The 26,557-nt window shown below is 35.0% G+C and overlaps 1 protein-coding gene across 17 annotated transcripts in view; it reads right to left on the bottom strand.

The window, feature by feature from the left end:
• LOC116341762 (protein lap4) overlaps positions 1–26,557 on the bottom strand; it is a 126,499-nt gene that overhangs the window by 90,599 nt on the left and 9,343 nt on the right. For 16 of the 17 annotated variants that reach the window (XM_031769035.1, XM_031769022.1, XM_031769024.1 and 13 more), the window contains 11 exons: positions 26,418–26,535; positions 8,270–8,438; positions 5,398–5,643; positions 4,455–4,622; positions 3,944–4,310; positions 3,797–3,848; positions 3,506–3,577; positions 1,854–2,092; positions 1,549–1,743; positions 1,273–1,388; positions 1,025–1,203 (listed from right to left, as the gene is read on the bottom strand). In XM_031769035.1, the coding sequence (XP_031624895.1) occupies positions 1,025–1,203; positions 1,273–1,388; positions 1,549–1,743; positions 1,854–2,092; positions 3,506–3,577; positions 3,797–3,848; positions 3,944–4,310; positions 4,455–4,622; positions 5,398–5,643; positions 8,270–8,438; positions 26,418–26,535 (1,921 nt within the window). The remainder of the gene's footprint in view (positions 1–1,024; positions 1,204–1,272; positions 1,389–1,548; positions 1,744–1,853; positions 2,093–3,505; positions 3,578–3,796; positions 3,849–3,943; positions 4,311–4,454; positions 4,623–5,397; positions 5,644–8,269; positions 8,439–26,417; positions 26,536–26,557) is intronic. The other variant, XM_031769030.1, reaches the window with a different exon arrangement.

Genomic DNA, 26,557 nt, shown 5'->3' with positions numbered 1-26,557 from the left:
AAGTTTTAAATCTATGTGAAATGTGTGTGTGAAGTGTTTGTGTGTGTGGTGGTTGGTATGTTAAAATTTATCGATAAACTTTAAACTTCAGATCGTTTTCGTCACTTTTCAGTATACCGATAAATTCAATTAAATCAACAGAAGCGATTCAATTGTTTGCACAATATATGCGAGTTTTTAATTAAACAGAATGCGGTTGTTTCACACCAAAAATCGAGAAGCACACAATGCGATTAATATTTCAATTAAAATCCATTGTTCTATATGGTATGTCCTTGACCTTTCTAGTTTTATTACGCCCAACGTACGTATATGGTGTCGAAAAATGCAGCCACAGCATGAGAATCCAATGACGATGCACTTGGTCTGCAACCCACTCACATTCACACACACACACACACACACACACAATAATCTCGAAAGCAGTGAATAACAATCAGAAACCAAAGCGCGCACAATACACATTCCAAATCGTTTGAAACCTATTTACAATGTCGCGCACATACGATAGATTGTGCAACGAAAGACGATCAAATTACAAAAATACACTCGATTCGCTTATCCAAACCAGGTGTTGTGTTCAATGAATTACAAATGATGTTTCACTTCCACACACCGTAAGCAGTATACATAAATTTGTGTGTATATTTGTTTACACCTTTCTCTCCCTCTCTTTCTTCTCTCTTTATGGTTCATTCGTCAAGCACACCTAATTGAACTGTTTATTTGCGTTCACTTGTTTCGTTGTCATAAAGCATTTTGGTTTTGTGTAAAACGGAATGACTGATTAGCATTTACATGTAACTTTTGTTATAAATCAGGCACCTGTGAGCAAAACGTTCAGTGTATTGTCGAAATTTGCGAATCTCTTTGAAATTTGAAGTATTTGCTTGAGGCTAATTATCTCGAGATGTTGTTAGTTGATAATTAGGATCATGCACACTCCATCGTCATCGTCATTTCGTACAAAGTTGCATAATAGAATTTGTGAATTATATTGAACATGTGTGCATGCTAAACTTACCACAATCGTTCAAATGACCGGATCTATTTTCATGATTGGATTCCACCAAAACATTGCTGTCATTGATTACGTTCGGCGCAACAATTTCCAGTTGTTTCGGTGCATTTGCCAGCAGAATACTTGCAGCTTGCTTATCAATTTGTTGAACTCGCTTATTTTTCAAATGATGTGGCGTATCTCTGTAAAATTACAAAATATCATCAGTATATTTGACTCTTCTAGTGACTGTTCTGTTTAATAAACCGTACCGTCTGTGCAATTTAATTGGATGTAATTTTTCAACCTCTTCACCTTCGTCTTCACCTTCCGATTCGTTTTTCTCCGGTTCTTCCATGAAAAATCCCACTTTACGCTCATTGAAACCCTGCAATTTAATCATTTTTTTTTTCATCAAAAAATTTGTTCAACAAAAAATCAATCTTTTTCTCCTTTTTTGAAATTCTAACAACAAAATTTACAATTTTTAAAACTCTATTCTATTTTTTATTAAATATAAGAAAAAAAGGGGAAAAAAGTGCACTTACATTAACATCTCCATTTTCATCGTCTCCACCAAAAATTGGCTCTTGTGAAATACTTTTAGCGACGGCACTAGGATTGGCTGAAACATTCAATGGAGGCGCCACAATTGATTCAACTTCAGTTCGTGCCTCGGATATGTTATCCATTGTTGTGGAATTAATGATGGTTGTTTTCCCCGATGATGGTTTTGATGATGACTAAACGTGTTCCACACACGCCAAATGTAAAAGCATTCAATTTAGAACATTTCACATTTAGACTTGATGTGCGAAAGCTTCGTTGTTTTGAGAGAAAAAAAATCACTTACCTCTTCGGACAAGGTGTCCAAGTTTCCATCGTCAATTTTGTTCTTTTCCTTTGCAAAAAGTTTATGCGCTTTTGCTTTCAATTCCTTCGGATGCGGTGTATTTTGTCGTACAAATGGTGTATCCTTGTCGCCAATATCCGGATCTGGATCGGTTTCGGAGAATTTAACGGAATGTGTACGAGATGTTTCACGTTCTTCCCATGCCTCATCATCAGAAGAGCGGTCTTCTTCGTGTCGATCTGATCAATTGTGGAAAATGTGATAATGGAACGAAAATAGACCAATCAATGATCATGTCAAATACACATAGCCAACCAAAATAGGTTAGTTTAAACAGGAAACAATCATCATCAATCACAATATGCAATGGTTATATAATGTTCAATCAAAATGTTCGAAATGTATGTTGTTTTATCTACGGTTTGCAACGCACCAAGCACAGAGTATTCGAATATGTTCATGCTATTGTTAGTCGATTCGAATAATTCGTATTAGAAGAAGAAAAACAATTTATATGAAATTGAAATCAGATTGAGAATCAATTCACCGTTATAAAAATGACGTATCTGATGTGAATGCGGTTTCATCGTATGCTGGTATTTATCGAGGTTGAAAATCAATTATTCCATTGTCACATTTGACTAATCGAATAAATTATCAATATGTTTTGACATACCACGATGGCTACGGTTTCGAAAACAGAGTGTCAACAATTCCGTATATCTGCAATCACTTTAAATACGCATTCGAATGCTCATTTCAAACCTGACATTTTTGGTATGAGTGTTCGACCGAGATTTTCTATAAATATCGCCAAATATGAGAATTATCGTGGCGTTGATGTGCAGAATCGGTATGGATGCATTTATCGGAGTCATTCTATATACGGCCTTCATGCATAAAATGGATGAACGGTTAATTAATTAGTCGAACTATTGTTAGTTACAGTTAATATATATTTTTCCATTGTCTGAGCGCACGTACGCAATACGAAATGCATCAAGAATGTTTGGCACTATGGAAAGTGTAAATAATGCGTTTCTGAAACATACTTAAATTACCATAAATTTGCGCATAAATGGCATGCACACAACATTCCATTGTTAGTTCATATTAGCCGCTGTGTAAGATGCGCTTCACACTTTAACGTATTTTTAGCTGAGATTTTCTATTCGACATCAATTTTAGAGAGACATATGCACCAACAGCATTCCGATGAAATGGGATTTGCGAAGTATATTTGAACTTTTTGATCAACAATTTGCGTGATGTTTTGGAAAACGTTTCTCTTTCATATCTATCGAATGGAATTCAGTTGAAATAAATGGGGCGTTATCTTATCAAGCGCTTGTTTATAAAATCCATGCAAAACACGAGAGAGAGAGAGATAAAGATATTGTTAATCAATAATTAAGACTGATAAAGCCTTCCCATTCACAAATATGCGTTGTTTGCATCTAGTTTGAACAAGCGAGCTTCGAATGAAGAGAGTTTTAGTGAAAACTGGGATTATAAAGGCGAATGTAAACAAGGAATACGATGGGTGAGAGCAAAAGATACAAAGATAGAATGAAAAGGATAAGAAATTTCTACTGAAGTAGTTAGATTTGTCGAGCATCGTAAAAATAGATTTCATTTTTGGTAATGCAAACCTTCAATTTGGGATAAATCCATTGAATCGAATATTTGATTCGATCGATACAAGCGGCCAGGTAGAAGAATTTCTTTAAAATAGAAATTCCATCAGTTTAATCAATAACCATAAACATGAGAAATATTTCCATATATTTCAAACAAATGAAAAAAAAAATATGTTTAAATAAAATTTAACTTCGAACTATGAACCACGAATAGCGGATATATCATTTTGAATCACATTTACAGTCTAAAACCATCGAAGACACTTTGTTTTTGTGACAGTAAAAAAAAATATTGAAACTCACCTGCAGCTTGTGGCTGATATTCCAATTGAGGCAACAAGAAACATGTTAATACCTGTTGACACATTGAAAGGAACAGAATTGTTATGATTGATAAATTTCATCGGAATTAGTTGGTTCCGGTCATGTTATACAAAATTAAATGATTACCTGTTGGCCGGTATTTTCGTCGGTGTCCGTTTGAAATGTGAGCAATGGTTGGGCCTGATTCTCCGATAGCCATACCGCTTTCAATTTTAGATTGACCAATGTGTATGGTAAATATTGTAATTGATTGCCCGATACATCAAGCACATGTAATTCGGAGCAATTTCCTAATTCGCTCGGCAATTTTTTCAATTTATTGTCACGTAAACTGAGCACACCCAACGATGTACAATTGCCGATTTCTAACGGTATCGATTCTAAGGCATTTCTATCTACATTCAAATTATTCAATTTTATCAAACGACCAATCGACTTCGGCAATTTTATCAGAAAATTTTCGGTCAATATAAGCTCTTGCAGATTTTCACATCTAGTTTTTGATTTGGAGATAGAAAAAGAGAGCATCTTAGTTTAGATTTTGAGACATTTATTGAGTTGTTTGTGTCCCCTTCTGATGGCATTCCCTGCATTCTGTGTGAACTAACACATAAATAACATGAAAAAAAATACTTACAATCCGATTAATTCATTTAATTCTTCTAGTCGATTTTGATCCAATTTAAGAATGGTCAATTTGCGCAGCTTTGCCATTCCATCCGGCAATGTTTCAAGAACATTTTGCGATAAATGCAAATCGGTTAAATTCACTAAACCGCTAATTTCTTCAGGTAATTCTTCTAGTCTGCATCGCGTAAGCAATTAAAAATGAGAAAAACAAAGAGCAAAAAAAGCAAATATTTCATTTAAATAATACACAGAATTCACAGCTTGAAACAATGCTAAACATAATGAATTGCCATTTAACTGTATGTCGAAACACCAAGTCAATGACATCAATTTACAATGAATGCAAACGTATTTCCTTTCTATCTCTTTCTTTCTATTTTATATTACATCGCGTCAATTCCATATTTCATTTAGAATTCCCGGATCAGAATACAAAATTAAGACGAAGAAAAAACAAACAACCAAAAACCCATTGAATGTGTGTTTCAACGTTTACGCGCCCGCTCACTGCTGCGTCATTTTTTTATTTTAAAATTTTTACTAAAGAAATGGACAATAACTTCAACATATTTATGCTAAACACGCACGCATCACTCCCATTCTTTCTTCATCGCATACGTTGGATCATATTTTTCGCTGTAAATGTTTTTTTTTGCTTTTTCTTAGCTGTGCACTGTGCGCATTCAATTTATTTTAATCCAGAAACAAAGTGTAAAAACTTGTGAGTTTGCTTATTAGAATGAGTTCTCGCCGTCATTGTTGCTGTTTTTTCTTCATCTCATCCACGTTTTGCGCAGTTAAACAACGGAAACTGGTAAAATTCATTATGGTTTTTTTTAAATATTCTTTCTCATTAAACGGATCTAACATTGGCTCCGTATTGTCTTCGCTCTTTAAAAACCATAAGCTATTAATTTATCATGTTGCAAATGTGAACATTTAATACTCACTTATTTTCCGATACATCGAGACATGTTAAATTAGTCAAACGGCCTATTTCTGGTGGTAACCGCTGCAATTCATTGTGATCTAACCATAATTCTTGGAGCGCTGGCAAATAACCTAAATGCGATGGCAACGTCACAATATCATTGTCACCCAGATCCAATCGTTCTAATTTGGTTAATCTACTGATCGATTCCGGTAAATCCTTTAATAAATTCTCTCGCAATTCCAGGGTTTCCAATTGTGACAAGCTAATTTTAGAAAGAAAAAAAAAACAAAATAAAAATATATTATTGAAAAAATATTGAATGTCGCCGCAGAATTTTAAATTTAAGTGCCATAAAAATGTTATGTCGAATGGTTCATCGCTGAATTTATGTGGGGTTTTTACAAATGTCACTTGTAGTCAGTATTTAATCCGTTGTGTGGTTTTGTTGCTCATGGATTACAATTCATTTTACAACTTTCATTTTCAATTTCGCATATTTTACCTTTTCCAGATTAAACTGCATGCAAGCAGAACATGAACCATTTCAAATGGCTCAAAATGACTAAACAAAATTCAATCAACGGATGAAGAAAAAGCAGAGTTAGGTCGTCGAGTGTTAGGGAAAGTGTTGAAGAGAGACCAAGAGAGACAAAAAATGTTACATGCCGCACGTATTTATCGATTAGTGAATGTCTAACCAACCGATGGAAGGCACACAAATTGTGTGTGTGCTCGAGATGATGTGGATCATGCTTATCAGCAATGTCGGCTAGTCGCGTGCATGATTCACTTCTTTCCAGTCGATTCATCAAAAAAGGCGCACTACATAATCTCATCCGTTCAATGTGTTACTCGAAAAAGTGAATGAACGAGCGAAAAAGAGATGGAAAATCGGTATGAAACAAATGGGATATAGCATGAAATGAGTTGATATTTTAAGCGACGGATGGTATTGATGCCGTTTCACATTCGAAACCGGAAATTATATAAAACTTGTTGTGTTTTTGCTGTTGCTACTTTAAAATTTGTATCCTTGTCGCACGCAGACTCCATCGATTGCTCGTCAATTCTCATTCAAGCGGTGATTGAGTTTTTATAATCCAATTATCGATTTTTATGTCGTTAGATATGCAGTAAAACGGTATTAATTCCATAATCGCATTTTGCCCCGTTCGCATCGATAGACATTGCGTATATACAAATACACTTCGACACATTTTTCATTCTCATTACGAAATTTCAAAATAGATATTTTTGAAGCGTGCACATAGCAGCCGATATAACACAGTCACGCATCTCTATCTCACTCTTTCTCTTACGAAAAATATGTCTATGCCAATAGCATACATGTATGTTCTCTATATGAAAATGTTCTCGATAATGAGCGCATCGGTTGAAGTAAAGTGCTACAAATGGGATAAACCTATCGTTTATCGATTTCGCATTCCATTGTAAATTAATACGTTTTATCTCACTCTTTTTCTCTGTTACGAAATCAGTAGCATATGCGTTTCAGATCTGAGATTTTATACACACGAAACGAAACGTTAACTTTTATTTGATTCATTTAAAATTAATTGAGTTCGGTTTTTATTGATTTTCCCAACAACTGAATATTCGCAGCACGATTGGGCGACGACAACGAGAATGGACGAAAGAATAAGCCATTAAAAATTAAATCTGTTGCAATCAATTAACATCGGACACTTTTTTCGGCCGTTTTTAATACATTTTATATTTATTTTAATGGAAGGGTCAACAATGAAAATTAACACCGGCCGCATAATTTTCCATTTTTTTTTTCTTCGAAAAAAATACTAAGTGCCAAAACGGATATTAAAACAATAATAATAGACACCATGAATATGGAATTACTTTTGAACAAAAAAATGGTGTTCACCAATTTTCGAGTCTTTTATGATAAATTTCAGCATATTACGTCTGTTTTCTTCGGTGATTCCGGGAGATTTCGACTCTAAATTCATTTCCGTGAAATTCAAAAATCCATTCGTCTTTACCATATTTTCTCTGATTTTGAGACAAATCAAAGTTAACGATGCTCGTGTTTTCGATGCAGGAAACCATGCAACATGAATTCGTTACACTTTTTATTCGAATTGGAGATGTGTTTACCTAACGGTAATTGAGGGTAAGCATTAACAGCAATCATGATTCATGAATCATGTGCTTTTCGAACGTTCATGGCAATGAATTTAATAGTGCTATGCCTCTTTTTTTCATCCTATTTAAAACAAGCATCTAAAATTAGACGCTTCACAAAAAAAGGTCGATCTGTTTGGTTCAATTGAAATGCCAATGCAAAATGTCAATATCAATGTTGTCTTGGTAAAGAGTCTTTACGACGATGCTTTCGATGAAGAGATTCGTAAATTGGCATTATTCTCTCTTTTTATGCACTTTGTTTCAGATTCATTGGCAATTTTTAAACCTATTATACTATTATGATCAATTACGCCAATTATACGTTTCGTGTTGTCTCGTTGAGAAAAAAAATTGTTTTTCTTTTTTTTGGTTCACTCAATTCGGCTTCGATTTGATTTATATATAATGCATGATGAAGAGTGATAGAGTGAAATGGTTCAGGTTTGTGTTTCGAATTAGTTTGTTTACGTTCGAAAATTATTGACGTCATGCAAAACAAACAGCGTCGATGAAGAGCGAGAGACGGAGAGAAAGAACAGCAATGAGTATATTTTGATTGGCATTTAATTCATTAGATTATTCGCTTTGCGAAATTGCCCCAAATTCATTGAAAATTTGATGTATCGATGATGGAACCAAATATGATAAGTTAAAATAATATGGAAAAGTTTTGTGCTACAAGTTTGCTATGGATTTGGGTATTTTCATCATTAAAATCAACTTACTTTCCAAAATCATCTGGAAGTGATGCTAATGACATATCATTCAATCCTAATACTGTTAGGTTTTTTAATTGCGAAAATCCGGGCGGTAGACGTTCGATTGGATTCGAGCTAAAAACGGCCGTATGCAAACTTTTGAGATGCCGTATCTCATCTGGAATGTCGGGGATATCTGTAATGAGAGAGAAGAAATATATATTGTTATTGAGTGAATTGTATAGTAATGTACCAATATAATGATATTCAATTTTCAATTTTGATTATTATTATGAATATATGTTAAATTATGGACCATTTGTGGTAATATATTTTATTTAGACTATTAAACGCCTACGAGACCCCTCAAGCATAAAATCCAAATTCTATATTTGTACAAATGCCTTTAAGAAACGTCAGTGAAGCGTCCATAATTTGCACAAACACACACATTTTCTAGTGAAAAACACTCGGAATGTTTTTGTTTTTTACGTTTCATTTTTCTTTGATGCAATAATACAAAGTGCTATCAAGTAGACACTCATCAATTTGCATTTATATGGCATAATGTATATGGCAAGATAAAATACACCATTTTATTTGTCAAAAGAAAACAGACGTGCAATTTTCCATTTATTACCGATCCTTAATTTTGAATGAAATTCATGTAATTGGTATAAAATGCCTTCATCACATTCAATTCGACTAAGAGAGAATGATAAAGATAGATAGATGGCGATTGAATTTTCACATATTTCTTGAACACACAATTATTCCATCTTTGCCATAGATGTAGATCATTAGAACAGGTAAAAGATAATCTATAAATAAACGAAAAGAAAAACAATGTGTGTATGTCTCTTCGTGCGCGCAGAACATTGTGATTGTGGTTTTACTAGTTTTTTTTTATGTACATTCAATATCATTTCATTGCATGGGTTTTCATTATTATTTGTACAATGGCGTTTCGAATTTATGTTCTTTGTGCATCTTGAGCATCGTCGCCGTCGCCCTAACGTACAATCATAATTTAAATCAGTTGAAGTGGAAGAGGAAAATTTTATGAATGGCTTAACTGCATAATCATTGCGAACTCCTCTAAGCTAGATGAGAAAGCTCATTGTTAAATGTGCGAGCGAAAAAGCGAGCGAGAGAAATTGAGAAGCAGAACGCATGAAATGCCTGAAGACACACCAAGAAACAATATCAACAACATCTGACACGGTGGCTCTCGACCCAAGAAATTCCGCATTCACATTCGATAAACTAAGTAACGTAACATGAGTCGTTCATTCTATTCACTTTGTTTTCTCTCTCATTTCTGTTTTTTTTCGAGTGATTTTCTTTCTGCTGGCAAGTAGTTGGTAAGTAAATTACCACTGCAACTATGTGTATTGGACCGGTGGGTAAAGCATCTTGACATTGTGAAAAAAAATTATGCTCGTTACTTACATAAACATTTAAAAAAAAACCGGCAAAAACACAACTCGGTGAAGAGAGAAGAGGAAAGAGAGAGAGAGAGAGAGAGAGAGAGAGAGGAAGAGGTAGATGAGATAAGGAAAGAGAGAATTGCGAATTAAAACTGAGAAGGAAAAGCATACATCGAGATTAGTGCGAAAATTAATGTTTATGAGTGTTGACGGTGATGATGATGATGTCAGATGTTGCGTTCTTGGCTATAATGAATGTGACAAGGCAGAGAAGTGGTCGTCCACGCAGAAATAACACACGATCTGCGGACAACGCCAAGAACGACAATGACAAAAAAGAAATGAAGAAAGTCATTGTTCTCGACCTTGTCTTGTTAAAATGTACGCAGAAACCACACAAAATAGCACCGAGTAAACAAAACGACAACGATCAGATACAAAAACGCGATGCTTAATGCGATGTACACGTTGTATACGCTTTGTATTGTGTACAAAAGACGCGAGAGGTGTTATTCCATCGTCTACCATTGTCGACGATATGTTTTCTTTCGATTTCGTTGAGATTTTACCATTTTTCATACATAGCACACGATTACGTAAAACATAACCGCGACTCGCTAAAGGAATTTTGCCACTAAATCAGCGTCAAATTTTAATTCCAATCCGTTTGTCAGCTGTTTGTGAAATTCGTTAATTTTTCGTGGTTCGGTTGAAGCTAATACATGTCATGTCTCAAGGTAATGCACTGACTTGGGATTAGCGCATAAATGTTAGAAAATGAATTGCAACGCCGCGTGCACACAACAGATGCCAAGTGACATGAACTTGGTATCCAAGTGATTAAATTCTTTTTTCAAAGAAATAGATCAGCTTATTTATTGCGCATAAAGGAGCTATAAATGCGACTATATATATATACACACACACAAAGCCGTATCTATCGTTTCGAAATGCTATTAATAAAACGGCAGCATAATGGTAGGTTTAATAAAAATATTTAAAGGCTTTCAAAGTCGTTCTTTTTTGTGTTCATTAAAGCAGCAGATCGACTTATTGTTTTTCCGTTACATGTTCATTGAACACATATCACGACCACTGTGACTAGACAACAGACGTGTTTACCGAAAAAAAGAGCGCACAACGATCGGGGAAAAAACGAAAGTAATAAATATTCTTCGTTCGCATGTGACTGCTTTTCTTACTCAGCATCACATCGAGCGCATACGCACAGCACAGATGACGTACCTTTACTCTCTTTTTTTCTTTCTCTTGCGATCTCTCTCTCTCTCTCTCTCTATCGCTCCATTCTCTATCTCTCTTTTTCTGTTGATATAACATATGTGCAAGACGCAAGTAATTATACGATAAAAATAAAAACGAATGAACGATAAAAAAACCTAAACGAAACAACGAAAGATTTCGAACAAACGATTTGAAGCACGCGATTTCACGATGGAAATAAAACAGAAGTTGAAAATGTCTTTCTCGTGCCTGTTGATACGATAATTTAATTTTCCAAGAGCAAACATGTCGACCACCATTAATCACAACACAAACATGTATCGTTGATTTTTGCAAAAAAAAAATGCTGATCAAAAGAAGACGAACGAATATACTCTCGTTTGATGATGATGATAAAAGAAAATATGTAATATGGTTTTCCCTTTTATCGGCGTCCATTGACGCATTTTCCAGTGCTATTGGATCACTGGTTCAATCAGTGGTGCCCGCAGTGAAAGCTAAAATCTTCGTTCTATGATTCGCAGTCATATACTCGCTCCTATTATTATTATTTCCGAAGCTTTGCCGGATAAATATGTTTCATTACATTTATATGGTTTTCATCTCAATCTGGCGCATATTCAATTTAGAATAAGAGGTGTGTACAAGATCTAATCGCGTCACACTTTCAAGCATCACAAACCCCATCGCTATAAGATCAACGCGTCAGCTGAATCGAATGCCTCGTACAAATTTCACTGTGGAACGGGTGAAATGTCAAACATTTCGTATGTATCGTTGACAACAATGATTTATTCTATAATATGATTTTATTGGGCTTCGCATACTCGTTTGCATGCCAAATATACAGAAGCCACGGCTTTCTCTTTGAGAAAGAGAGAGAGAGAAAAAAAAACAACCGTCGATCTCAAACAAAAATAAACACACAAAAATGCTTCAATAAAATGACAAACTGACACATCGTCCTGCACATTTGAAATTTATTTTTGCATTCTTCTGCCATCCCATCACATCATGACAACCGATCTCCGACAAATTATATACATTTTCCAACTTTAATAGTTATCTTTTTCTCGATGCGTGTATCCAAGCGAGTTTGAAAATCAAATACGTAATTCTGTCGTTTTTTTCCCCATTTTTATTACGTTTGCATTCACTTCAATGTTCGAAGTGCGTGTTTTGTTGCAACATCACAGAATAAACAAATTACAGATTAGAATGATAGTGAAACGGAGAAAAGTAAATGAATAAAACACTCATCAGTGTATATATTCTGTGGTGTGTATGCTTGAAATTCTTTGGCTCTTTATTTTCTCGACGCTCCGTTGATCGGATGAAAAGAAAGCAAAAAAAAAACACGAAGCAAAACCAAAAGAAGTTCAACGACCCATTCGATACTGTGTTGTATTACGTTTTGTGGTTTACATTCCTCGCATCTCGCTTGTATGCGTTACCGGGCACACGAAATACGAACAGAAAGCATATGCGCTCCAATACACTGACGACTGGAATAGAATAATCTGCTATTGTAATCGCCATAACACTTTATTCAAAAGTTTCAATTCGACTTCTTTTTGTCGACCATTTTTTTTATCCAATATTAAATGAGAGTAAGAGAACACTTCTTCGCCACAATAAAGTGGTTTTGATGTGGAAGAATTTAAATATATCTTTTGAATTCTTCGAATAAAAAAAAAACATTTTCAAGAGTAACCGAAAAAAAATTGTACCAAATACTGGTAATTAGATTTCTCAGAAAAAAGTGCATTGAGAATGGGATGCATTTAAATCCAATAATCTGATTAAATCTCAATGGGAACGTTGGCGAGCACATGATAAAACGTAAAATCTTTCAATCCGATTCGCTTCATTTCGACTTGAATAAATCAGACCAAATCCATTGTGCAAAACCACTTTGAATCTCTCGATATACAGCTCCAGTTTTTTTTCTCATGCTTGTTGTGCATTCCAATTAGATGACGGAGCATTTGAATAGAGAAAAAACTGCCTTTCATCAAAGAAAAATGTAAAAAAAAGTGGATTGTAACTACAGAATTTAAAGGCCAAATTAAAGTTTTGATTGAATCATAAACAAATCTCGAGCCAATGTATGTGTGTCCATTGTGCTCGATTTTATTGAAATGATTGCGCTTCTTTTTCGTTGCATGTGCAAACACATCCATTCATCCATTCATACGCCAACTTCAATGAATGGCATTTATCTTCCTCTCATTATAATTAATTTAGTTCGTTGTGTATTTATCAAATCCAATAACAGGATCAAAAGAAGTCAGTCGTATGTGCACGTCGAGTGCAATGACTTCCTTTCTTATTTATTCAAATGGAATACTATAATTGATCAATTCAGTCAAGTTTCCCGGCGAAGATGAAGATGAAAAGACGCCATAAAGTGAGAGAGAAAACGTTTAGAGTGTGAGAAGAGCCATCGAAATTAGTCATTTTGAACTACACTTATTGAACTTGTTAAACTTTCATCTCACAAGAAAATCGAATAGAGTAAGCGACCACTCGAGCGATGAATGGTTTTGCACCATTCGCTTCTCGCATACATTGTCGTAAAATTCAAAAAGCCGACAAGCACTTGTTCACTTGACTCATGGTTCACTTAGTTTTACTGTTTTCAATAAAATTCTATCTTGAGAGTTTCTTTCGAAGACCACCCAATAGTAATTTGCCACATTAAGTAATAATACAGCATGGAATGTGACAGTGAAACAACTAATAACTTTTGTGGAACAATGCAAAGGAAGAAAAGAATGAAACTTTTAGAAAATTTTAATTAAGACCGGCTCGACGGGTGTTGGGAATCTTTGATTATGCGATCTCTTCGGTGTATTTAATTCAAATCGAAATATATAGACATTGGCATATTTAGTATCGATTTTGACATGAAATTATTCTAATTAAGGATATCAACCCCGTCGCAACATTATCTGGGTCGCATCGAGATGATAAAATCCTCGAGTCAAGTGCCCAGAGATAAAATCTATTATTAAGAGCATATTTGACGAAACATAAAGACAAGTTAACAAGCCATTGTTATATGTAGATTATCTAGATCATGAGCAGATCGGAGCGATAGTCAAACATAATCAAAAACTCAATCTCAATCCCTGTAGTATTTAAACAACAATAGCGATGAATTCAACGGTTTCTAGAGTAGCTTACATCTATTTTTGGAGCTCTATCTCTTTTGGAAGGAGAGAGAAAGAGAAAAAGAGAAAGTGTGAGGGAAGATAACTTGACATACAATGATAAAAGATAGCTCTTTCTTTTGATAAATAAAGGTCAATCGAACATGCCTTTTGAGCTTTCTGTTTATTACATTTTGACAATGCACGTATTGGCATTTTCAGTGTACTAAGTCATTCAACAAACGAATCATATTTGAAATTGAATGATTGAAATACACAAAAGCATTCACAATGGAAAACCGATTGAAATATATTTCCATCGGATCGACATACTCCTTTTGCTAGGACAATCGCAAGCAAAACAGCACACAACAAAACTACAAGGCCATTTCTATTTGGATTTTATTCAATTCCCCCCAAAAACTCTCCTGGATATCCATCGATATTATTTACATTAAATATGAAAAGAAAATATTTCCGAGAAAAAATTGAAAAAATGTGCTGCCAACAAGATTATTTCTATGCGGTATGCTATTAATATCTTGAAATGGGATGCTATTTTTTTCTTATGCAACGTAACATTGTAAATATCTTTTTAATTCTTCCTTTTTTTCTGCTCTTTGCAATTTCCTTTATGACAAATTTCCAAGAAGTAACTCGTTATTGTTAGTGACTGTGTGAAAAGTCCTGTCTTATCGGTTTAAGATTTGCACCATTTTTTTTATCTGACATTTGATCCATTGTACCGTTTAAAGTGTGCGCCGCTTCACAAGTTTTAAAGTAAATATTTAAAAATGTATATGGATTTTATGATTTTATCATTGACACGCTTGATATATAATAACGTATCGTTGTAATGCAGCAACGTATCGCAAATAGGAAATAATCCCAAACAGTCAAAATACAATGTTGACTTCGCAAAGTAAATATTTATTTTCATCATATTTGATGTGCATAAAACAGTGACAAAAGCAGCATTATATGTTGTGACATTCCGACACCATAATGCCTGTATAAGAATCTCGCCTATATAGGTCATATGCTCAAGTGTCAAGTGTGTGCACGCCAGTATTGTGGTATGGATGGACGGATTATTCAGTATATCGTCTCACCCAATGTTAACATGGGTTGGCAACATATATTCAATTTCTATGTCCCTCTGTGTTGCACTCCCGCTGCCATATTTGGCGTGTCGGTTGTCGCGGTCGTTTCGGTGTACGGATATTTTTTTATGGTTTTTCCCTTTTTCGTCACAATCGTATTTCCCATTTTTATTTACAACAGTCATTTTATTGGTTTGTTATGTACTTGCGCACGTGACACACACACACAACATATTAAAAACGGCGACCAACTATTTTTTCCAACATGAAATAACATCGCAATCGATTTATAAAACAAGCGAAATCCATGTGCATTCTTTCTCGTCCTTATACTTAATGCAATTATATTGTTTTTTATCATTATTATTAGATATAATTTGATACACATAAGTATTTAATGATCAAACATACATGGGTCGGTCGGTGTTGTGGTTGCTAGTGCTGTTCCATAATACACCGACACATTACAATTGTATATACGATATGCATGAAATGGCATGAAATATAAACTGAAGACATAGAAAATGAAATGACCCCATCTTGATGTTATTTATTAAAATGGAGCTGTTATGGATTTTCTACTTGTAATTGAGCGCTTGTTGATAGTCTCTCTGTGGCATTGTGTTTTTTTTGCAGTTGGACGTTAAATCGATGGCACCAATTTGCAATGGCAAGATAGCTAACATCCTGACCTACGTTCATATTGTATGCGTCTTTATTATTTTTCGTTTCGACTCTTGTTCAACCTCCACTCTCAAGTATGTTGAAGACAGTCACGAGGTTTCTTCTGAATCTCGTCGCTTAAGCATCAATTGGCTGCGTTGTTGTTTTTATCAGTAGGAGTTTGAATTATTTGGGGAATGCACGATTTACGAGCTTCCCATCGTCATGGTTACTCTATATTGTATAAACAAAATCCAATTAAGTTTTTTTCGTGTGCAAAAAAGTATATTACCCTCTTGCAATTTCAACGTGTATATATACAAAGAGTGTGTATTTTACACATAAACAAATGAATAACAAACAACAGCAATTGAAGCTAAACGTACAACAACAGCCAGTGAATGCAGAAAATGATGCCATGGAGCTTGATAGATCCCGCACAAAAGCGAACGCTTGTTGATTCACAATTTGATTACATATTTTATGAATACGCTGGTTTCTAGCTTTCAAACATAATTTGATTTGGGAAAATTTAATTATGTCCAATATTGATAACCGAATAATGGAACACTCAAGCACTTTAATGCAACCAGGCGAGATGAGATGTGGCGAGCGAGAAAGATAGAGAGACAAAAAAAGTCCAAGACAGTGTCTTGTGAGAAGGGGGACGATAGAAAAAATAAGCGGATGCTCAACCCGGTGAACGGCGTCGATCGACACAAATTTACGATGAAATAATAATAAAATTGCAACAATACGTCATTGTTTTTTATGCTGTGTAGACGCTTATGAAATAATGGGGCTTAGTAAAAATATTAGACTTGTATGTATATATTGAATAGAAGTGAAGAGCATTAGCGAGTCGTAAATAATAGTGTGCATACAAGTGACCTACATATGCACGCCAGCCCAAATAGAAGCGAGAGCGAGCGAGTGAGTGCGAGAGTAAGAGAGAAAGGAAGTACCGAACGAAGCAAGCACCTCATTTGTTGTGTCGCTGACGTTCATGTTACATTTAGAACGAGCGTGCACGGCACATTTGGCAAATATATGTATATATATGGGGTTTTTGTGGTAATATCAACCGATCAAATGAATATTTCATCATAGAATAGAACAATTTTTTTTATTATTATGAATCCGGTTTGGGCGAGGTGATATTACTGTAAATTATATGAAATTGACAATCCACTTAGCGAGTTTCACTATCATTTTTTGCTCAACCATATTCGATATGGAATTGTTTGAATCCATTTGCGAATTTATCATTATACATATATACCAAACAAAAAAGACAACATTTTCTGCAGAAAAAAGGGCAGCATTTGTCACCTGATGACATTTTCAAGTATCAATTTCAATTGATTTGACCACAGAATTAAAATATAATATCCGTATCAAAACCACCGACGTTTCGTCGGGGGACGGTATTCTAATTTATTTTTTCCATTTTCAATGAACCAATTTCATATTGTTTTAAAATTTAAATAGATGAATTTTAATTTACGCAATTGAATCCAGTTGAATGTGACCATCGTAAAAGCGTTTGCATGTTGGGCTAGTCCCCGATAACATGAATATGATAACAAAAAAAAAATATATAAAAATAAACTATATGGAATAGATAACACACAGAGACTGTATAAGTCATTTACAATGTACATGCAACGCACATGCAACCTACTCATTTTTATAATGTGCAGACTCTGTATGCTTCAATATGCAGAAATGTATAGGCGCTGATAAAGCCACACCATTGCAAATGTCCGTGCGACATGCCAATGGCAACTGCACTATTTCAACACTATGGGTTTGCATGCAATTCAATTTATTAAGTCGATATTTTTACCGCATTAGGTTCGGGAATAACTACACAATAAATACATTTAATTTTATGTTTTATAAAATTCTTTTACTCCTTTTTTCTCCAACTCTATCTCCCCATCTCTTTTTGTTTCTTTCTCCATGTGGGTTGACACACTATGATTCCCTCAACAAATACACACACCATACGTACAGAACATAGGTGTGAATGTCAGTAAAATGGCAAATATGAGAATAGTGAACTTCCATTAAAGGTAATGAAGTGGAATGTATTTATATGTTGTTGGTGCCAAATGTAAACATTTTTAACATGGCATTGAAAAAATCGAATAAAAAACCCCATGTTGTATTTACGTGTGTTTGGTCTATTATGTCGAGTGATTGTTGAGATATATGAGAGTGGTACCCATTTAGAGGATTCTACTAATAAGAACCAATTGAAAAAACGGAATGAAGTGAAAAAGAGAGCTGTAGATAACAAACGTGAGCGAGAGAAAGCGTCTCTAAACCTTGTCAGCGATAGCCGCACCATACTTTGCCCAGGTTGAAGGTGAATGAAAGACAGAAAAATAAAACGACCACACAGAGAAAGGAAGTGCACATGCAAAAATGAGGAATGAAACCTATTTTTAGATTGTGTGAACTTTTTACCACCAATCGCATTATGTACACGCTGCACCATCGATTTTGAATGCATCACTTCGGCCGTAAATACACAACAAATTACAAAAATTAGTTGCGTCCAAGGATGGTTGGATGGAGGAGGCACAAAGTGTTGCTTCGGTGCAACAGGTATTTTCTATTTATTCACACATTATGTACAGCGTCTCTTTTCATGCCCTTTTTTTCGTTCGCTAAATTCTCAAGAATTTCTCGTCAATATTCACAAAAGACCTTTCGTGCCCTGGAATTATGTTGTTTACGTCGATATGAAGTTTGCAACTGAATGAGGGTTTTTTTTTCTTCTCAATATATTTATGACGATAATTCATCATCGCAACGACTTTTAAATCGCATTATGTGTACATTTTATTTTGCTTAAAACAATTGGTAATATTTTGTGCATAAGTAAGTTTTGTACACAAGCACTTTGAATAACAATATTTTTAAATGAATTGAAACATGTTTTGACTATCATCACAACAATGTTTGTTACATTACGACTGAAAGTTTTCTCCCCAAGTATATAAATTTTGTGTGGTATATGTGTTGGTTATGATGCGAATGCATCTGTTATGCGGTACTTCATTCAGTTTCACATAATCAAAATTGTTTTGGAGTTTATTTTTAATGTTCTGGTAGTTTTTTTTTGTTTTTGTTTTCTGCGCATTGAATGGTGCATTCATGAGTTTTAACTTTTTCCATGGCATTCAACACACATTTTCAAACGTTTACATTTTACAGTCAGAACCGCATATGCATAGTTTGGAAATTATGTTTAAAATTTTACGATTCAAGTGAATATATTGTCACTGCTGCGTGTTAGTTGTGCGCGTGTATGTGTCAGTCATCATAAAATTAAACTTTGATTAAACTAATACCGCAAAATAATTTGAAATGTGGTCGATGCGAGGGCGAGTCTATTAAAAGCGACTTTCAAATCGACATGGCAAATGTTTCTACATTATCAGTGTAGATTTGTTCATTTGATAAGCATTTGCCATTTCTTTATCACGTACAATGGTTTTACGCGCATCGTGCAGTGTGCACACAGTACAAACTCGCACACTCACATCAATTGTTTTAAAGGCTTAACCCTTTTTCGTTTTTCAATACACTTTTTTTGCATTGTCTGTTTGTTCGTTCCATATTTACTTCGTCTTCCTCTATTTTGAAGCGGTTCAATGATTATAAATACAATGAAGATAAATGTATTTCGATTAAGTGCGCACACAAAAAGCATAAATTGTATGAGCATCGATCGTGGGAGAGAGAAAGCGGGCGAAATAGAGTTAAAGAGTCAAAGAGGGACAAAGAGAGATAGAACCGAAGAGAGTTAATGAGTGAGAGTTTGAATGCCCAAGAGCAATTGCTCCGTTCGATCGGAAATTGAAATGTATGACGAGGTTTATATCAGCCATCACACGAAGTATATTTAATTAATTCAGTGAGATATGCTCGCGTGAGCGAAAGGGAATAGAAACATGCACCAAATGGGCGGAAAAGAGCGACATGAATGCATTTTCAATCCACATGCAATTAATCAACTGCTGCCATTTTCAATTACTTTTATTTTCAGTGTTTGTACTCTTTTTTCTTCAGAAAATCCAATTGAGAACCTAATACGTCGATATTGATGGATATGTTCCGATACAATGCATTTTATAGTTGAATGCTGCACTTTAACAAGTAAATAAAGCCCAATATAATATGGTTGTGAAAAAATCTCTTCATTTAATTGAAATAATTCCCATCATTTGATTTCGTCATTTGGATTTTGGTGTGTCAAGGATGACCCGCATATGTTTCGACATCGTTCGAAGTTGAAATGGAACAAACATTCAAAAATGCAGAATATCCACAAAGTACGGCATTTTGAGTATGATATTTGAAATTAGAGGCGACTAACTTGCAATCGATGGATATATGAAACCGTACTAATTAATATGGTTTGTTAGCCAAATGGCACATTTCGATGAGACACCGTCGGAAATTACTCGATTTATGTTCGTACATAAATGTGCTTGTTATACAAATCACAGTGAAGCAAAAACAAAGAAATACAGACATCGTTACGACGAAATATTGCCGCACACGACACTAATTGAGTCGATGTTGTAAGCTGTCTCATGTTGTGACAGCTATGAAAACGCACTATAGATAAGATACGCCTCTATCAATATAATAACTATCATCGGAAACAACAATAGTTCTATACTCTTTTTCCGCTTCGATTTCTGAATGTTTCGATGACATATTTGTGCTAAACATTCATTCGAGAGCATATTGTGGCATGATCGGGCAATTTCAAGTTAGTTTATGACTATCAAAATTGCAGAAATTCCAAATTGATTGAACGCTCGCTTGATAACAAATTGACGAACAAAGATTATTCCGACGTACGTACGTGTTGCATACTTTTCTTGCGCCTTCAGCACCTACTATAAATTCCAGGCAAGATTTTTTTCTATCTAGATATCTCTTTCATACGTACATTCTCTACTGAAGATAGAAGAGAGAGAGAGAGAGAGAGAGAGAGAGAGAGATTTTGGCATTGTCGATACTCCATTTCGATCGAGTGGCTCTATATTAGTTTTTATCACCGAGTGCTTGTTGAATGAATTGTTCGCAATTCAATCGATTGGATACGTATTCAATCAAATACACTCGGTGTGATAATAAGAGGAATTGAATACAATTCTGCTGCCACAACCGCCGCTGTATTGCTGCACTGCATTTAAAAAACTGGAATTTTTCTGAACTGAGTCATTGTCAGCGAGAGTGTCGAAGCAAAATCGATTTAATAGTGTGCGTATCAATGAGAATGCAAAACAATAAACACACAAATACATCCATTTCGCATTTTTAATAACGATCGAATTAAAGTGCTCGTTTGTGTTGTCGATTTAATGTGCGATTTAGAAGTTGTGCGCAATACACAGTAAGTGATCGAAATGAGTGCGTATGTAATCATTAAGATTTATGTAATCTAATCGCTGTGCACATACACATATTCGACACTTTTAAATGGTTTGTAATTATGTCTCTCTAATAAATACTCTTGCAAACGCCATTCGGAATCTTGGACATTTCATTACTATTATTACATTTTGTAACCGCATACATATTACACTGTTTACATTTTCACGTCAAAACTTATCTTAAGGCCATAGCTCATAATTTGTGGCAGAATGGTGCGATATGCGCGAGAGAATGAGTGTGATTGAGGTGAATGCGACACAAAAACGGTTAGTAACAAAATATTTACACACACACACACCAAACGATCCATAATAATAATAAGTAGCAAACAGTGTACACATCATTCGATCGAATAAGGTAAAGTAACCATATTCATTAGACATTAATTCGAATGTAAAAAATATAATATTGTAGCACATTCGACGACGTTGTGTCGCACAACACGAAATTGGTCGCAATCATGCATAAATACTCTTCACGGGGCCACTGTAAATAATATACACACAAGTTGTACTGCCACATATGCTAATGTATGGAAAAAGGTGAAATTCGAACGCTTACACTTGCGCCTTAATAGGTTAGTTTGAGAAAAGTAATTTGCAATTCGTCGACGAGTGCCCAGGTAGTCGAGAAGCAAAACACTTGAATACGCGTATAGTTTTCGGTGCTTCCGTTGTACCGTGCATGGAAATGGTTGTCTCCAGCGGCATTAACAAAACATTGAATGCATAACGATAATTAATTCCAAAGACTCATCATCTAAATTAGAATAAAAATTTGCTTGAGATTCAACAGATTCAACGATGGAAGAAACGAATAATAATCATTCTTGCAGTAAAAGAGAGAGGAGAGACTCTTTCTTTCTTTCAAATTGTTGGGAAAAAGAGAGACTGAATGAGAGAAAATCTCTCGTCGTCGTCATAAAATCAAATTGCATACATAAAGTGTTCAGTTTCCGAGCTCTGTCGTGTTCATGCATACAGAAATGCGAGAAGAAAAGAAAACAGCGACAAATCGAGCGAACCGGCAGCAATAGAGATTTATCATTATTCATAGCACTTTATAGTATAGCCAAAAGCGGTGATCATGTAAATGTAAAATTATTCACCATTCAAGTGGAAACTAGATTAATTGCAATGATATATATAGAAATAAATCTATGAATAAAGGGTTTGTCAAAAGTAGTGGTTTTTCGAATTGAAGTGCAATATAACAAAACCCGAAGCCACTAATGACATGACCATCAAGACACTGTAGATAGCATAAAATGATTTGGTCTTCAGCACGGCACAGCATTGTGTGCTTCATTTCGTTATTTCGAATTTCGATGTATCAACTAAACAATATATTTTACATCAATTGACAGCCTGTCAAGAGTATCTTCCTCTCTCGCTCTATCGTGCACACCAGTTATTTGCACTTCTGAGCGCTACCGATGAAGAAAATTACACACACAAACTGTAATAACATGGCCGGTTTTATCTGCGATATAAATCATGATTAATTTTTCTGCAATTGTAGTCTACCATAAAACCAAATGGCAGTGGTTATTGTGTTTTGCGATATTGCTTCTCTACGGTTTTGTGTCCGCAACACTCTAAATATACATAAAAAACACACACACACACACTCGAGAGAGAGCGAGAGAGCCAAGAAGTAAATGAACTACTAGTACTCACAGTCGATCGATGCATTTGCAGACTCAATTCATGTTCGCTACATTTTTCATGGATTTTCATTATTATTTTGGGTTCGTTTTAAAAATAAACCCAGGCCGATGTGTATATTCACAATGCACATGCGGTTTTTGTAGAAAATCCATTGGGAAAATGTTGATTTATCGCAATTATCCATAAATTATAACATTGGCAACGAAACGCCATTCGAATGTATATGGAAGCATCGCATATAGAATGTATTCTGACAAATATTCATTTTGCCTCTTGATATGTAGTGAAACCATTCATCTTTGTGGGTTTCAATGTATACAATGTGTCCAATGTTTGTGGTTCTGTTTTTATTTTTGCATTGACAAATATCACTGTGTATGGATGCAATCAATGTTGAGATGCATGCAGTGGCATTGTCAGTGCATGTTGTAATTAACGATGTTAATTCTTCGTTTTGATCATCATTACTACTAGATTCAATTGTAGTTTCGGTCTGAGCTCTCTAGTCTCTTTCTCCTCTCCCTCTCCAATAATTTTCTCTCTTACAATCTATGGGCTGTTGCTGTTTTTTCATCTTTGCTTCGAGAAATCCGCGCGAGCAGAATGCAAATGCAGTGCACAAAGAGATAGAGACGAACAAATGCATATTGTTAGGTCTGTTTGCTCGTAAATTTACATGTGATTGGAATTTGAATATTTTAAATGCTTGGCTTTTTCTACCATTCCTTTATCGATATACAGTGCTACTGCGGTTTATTTCGTATTTTGTTTTCGCGCTTGCTTTTCCAACTGCCAACAATCGTACAGATATAAAAAAAACCGCAGCACTGCACATCGCAATCCACTGTGTTCGTGTGTGTGTGTGTCTATGTGAAAATGGTGTATTTGAAAATCTACACAATGATCACACTCTTCAATCGTATATTTTGCCAATTATCATGGCTGTCATTTTTGGTTTTGAATAAAATTCAAATTTAATGTCTGGCTGGTGATTGCGATCGCAAAATTTCCTCATTCAGTTTGAAAAGAGGTTTTTTTTTTGATACTATCAGGGTGTGGTCGCTTCTAGTAACTCGATTTCAACTATCTGTACATTTTAAACTTTACAAATTTCATCTTCGGATCTTTTTTCCCTCATTTCGGCACCACACATGTATACATTTTTTTACAAAACAAAATACTATGCACACTGATAACGGTGAATGCAAGTCGAATTGTATCCGTTGGTAGAATTTATTGGCATCGAGAGTACCATTTTGGGTTTGGCCATATCTATTTCTCATTCGTCGTTAGCTTAAAACTTTTCGAAGGCATTGAACTAGAACAAATGTGATTGTTGAGTTTTTGAGGATGTGTGTATGAGAAAACATCTGGCTCACAAGCCCTGCAGCCACTTCAGTGCACACACTTGAATGATATCAAAGCAAACGAACCGATGCACTGGCTCAAAAGAACGATAATTGCATTCCACTTACAACAAAAATTGAATAAACTCTTTATCACAAAATATTCGTTACATAATCCATTTTTTGAACCGTTTATTTCTATCGTGTCGATTCAACTATATCTGCCAACAATTTTGTTTGTTTCGAGATATTATTACTTTTTTTGCAATCGTATTTTTACCGTAACATTTTATTTCGATCTGTATTTACATTTTTCTCGCGTTCGCATTACATTTTCGTTTTCCATAATAATGTTTTTCATTTTTTTTTTTTTTTTTGCTTTCGTCGAGAGTTGTTATTTTTTTCGGATTTAGTATGTATTTCAAGTGTTTTTTTCAATTTGAAATGGAATGCATCGCGCTCATTTGGGCGTTGCTCAGCCGAGCGTATTTCCGTTTTTGATTATTTACATAAAATATCAAACCAAAATAAAAACCGCCTGTAATGCTATTGCATTGGTGCTGTTACTGTTGCTGCTGATGCTCTTCTTAACAGCAGTGGTCTTTTTTACCGCTTTCTCTCTGTCTCTCTTCACCTACCAATTTTGTGTATGTGTGTGTGTGTGTGTGTTTTGTGCTGTGCGAGCCACTGCTCGTTTTGAGGTATTTCGAGAGGCATCTTAGTACTTTTTCTCTGTATTTTTCTTCTATTCGCACAAAATTGCTCATTTCGATGTTATTTCGCTTACAGAACAAGCCATGTCTATGGTTGGAAAGGCATTTTTTCTCAAGATAGAATCGGAGCATTTTTTTTCTTCTTCAAAGTAGCAAAGAAAAATAAGATCTAATGAATAAAGTTTGCACAGACAAAAAAAAAACTTTAAATGTGTTCATACAAAGGAAAATGAATTCACATCAGAATAAAATATTTAGTTTTATGCTTTAGCACTGTCGGAACAATATTAGATGCATTAATGAGCATTTGCTGGATTTGTTTCTGTCTTTCCATGACATCGCTGTATGCTTATCGTCGTCACTTCCACGCCAACGTCATTATATATACACCAAGTGGAATAAATTATAATTCATTGTGAGCATTCTATTAATCTTGTTTTTGTTTCTCAAGAAGTCGTATGCGAACGTTTTTATCACAAATTATGCTGCCCAACGACCGTTCATTTCGATTTATATACGATTGAAACTTCTTCAACAGAAATGTCTTGACTAATGATGTTTACGAATATCTTATCGCTTTCGATGTTGACTTCAATCAACAATATTTTGCAGAGGACGATGCAGGGAGAGGAGAATATACCTAGAATTTTGGGGGTAGAGGGAGAGAAAGATTGAGGAGTGAGAATGGGAGAAAATATCTTGTCATCGCCCAGGGCCATAAAAAGAGAGAACGGCCGGTGAATAATCGATACCTGATGAAATGATCTTGTAAAGGGATATTTCGGTTGGGTTTTTGTTTGTCTTATGCCATTGGAATTTTCCTCTACAATATTCTGTTCACAAAATATTTATATGATTAGGTGAGAATAAAAGTGGGAACAGCCAACCGTACTCATAAGTAACGTTCCGTTGTTGGAGAATGTGTAAGAAACTGGGACTTTGATGGGTTCTATGCTTTGAGAGACACTTCGGAATTATGTCTCATGTGGAAGTAGCATAAGTTCAAAAACACGGCCATTCCCATTTTTGTTCTCAATCACTTCTGACCCGACATGTTGGCATTGTGTAAAATGGGCTAGACACATCATAGAAAATAAATATTGGCTTCGGTACGCATTAAAATCACATCGTCTGAGCATTCCATTCGAATATTTTAGGCGATAAAATGCTATCGCATCCTAAGGTAACTGTCAGTGATTGTTTAAGATTCACGCAATGAATTCGATTTGCCGCAGCATACTAAACAAACCCAATAAAACCATCTACCAATTCGTCATAATACCACAAATAAAAAGAACAATCAAAAGTCCATAATTTTTGGCATATCCATTTCGAATGATTTAAGAGTTTCGATATAGAGCTAAAAACATGAATGAAAACCACTTACCGTTTCTCGACACATCTAATTCCACCAAATTCTCGAAATTCTGTAGGTCAGATGGCAATCTCTTGATTTCATTGTCACTCAAGCCCAATTTGCGCAAACGATGTAATCGAAAAAAATTCTGAAAATAAACAAATACCCAT

Source organism: Contarinia nasturtii, unplaced genomic scaffold (assembly GCF_009176525.2).
Source record: "Contarinia nasturtii isolate CC-2019 unplaced genomic scaffold, AAFC_CNas_1.1 Cnas_scaffold_745, whole genome shotgun sequence".
NCBI classification, from domain to species: Eukaryota; Metazoa; Arthropoda; class Insecta; order Diptera; family Cecidomyiidae; genus Contarinia; species Contarinia nasturtii.
The sequence above is the reverse complement of the archived record's forward strand: the minus strand, read 5'-3'. Positions and strand labels throughout refer to the sequence as shown.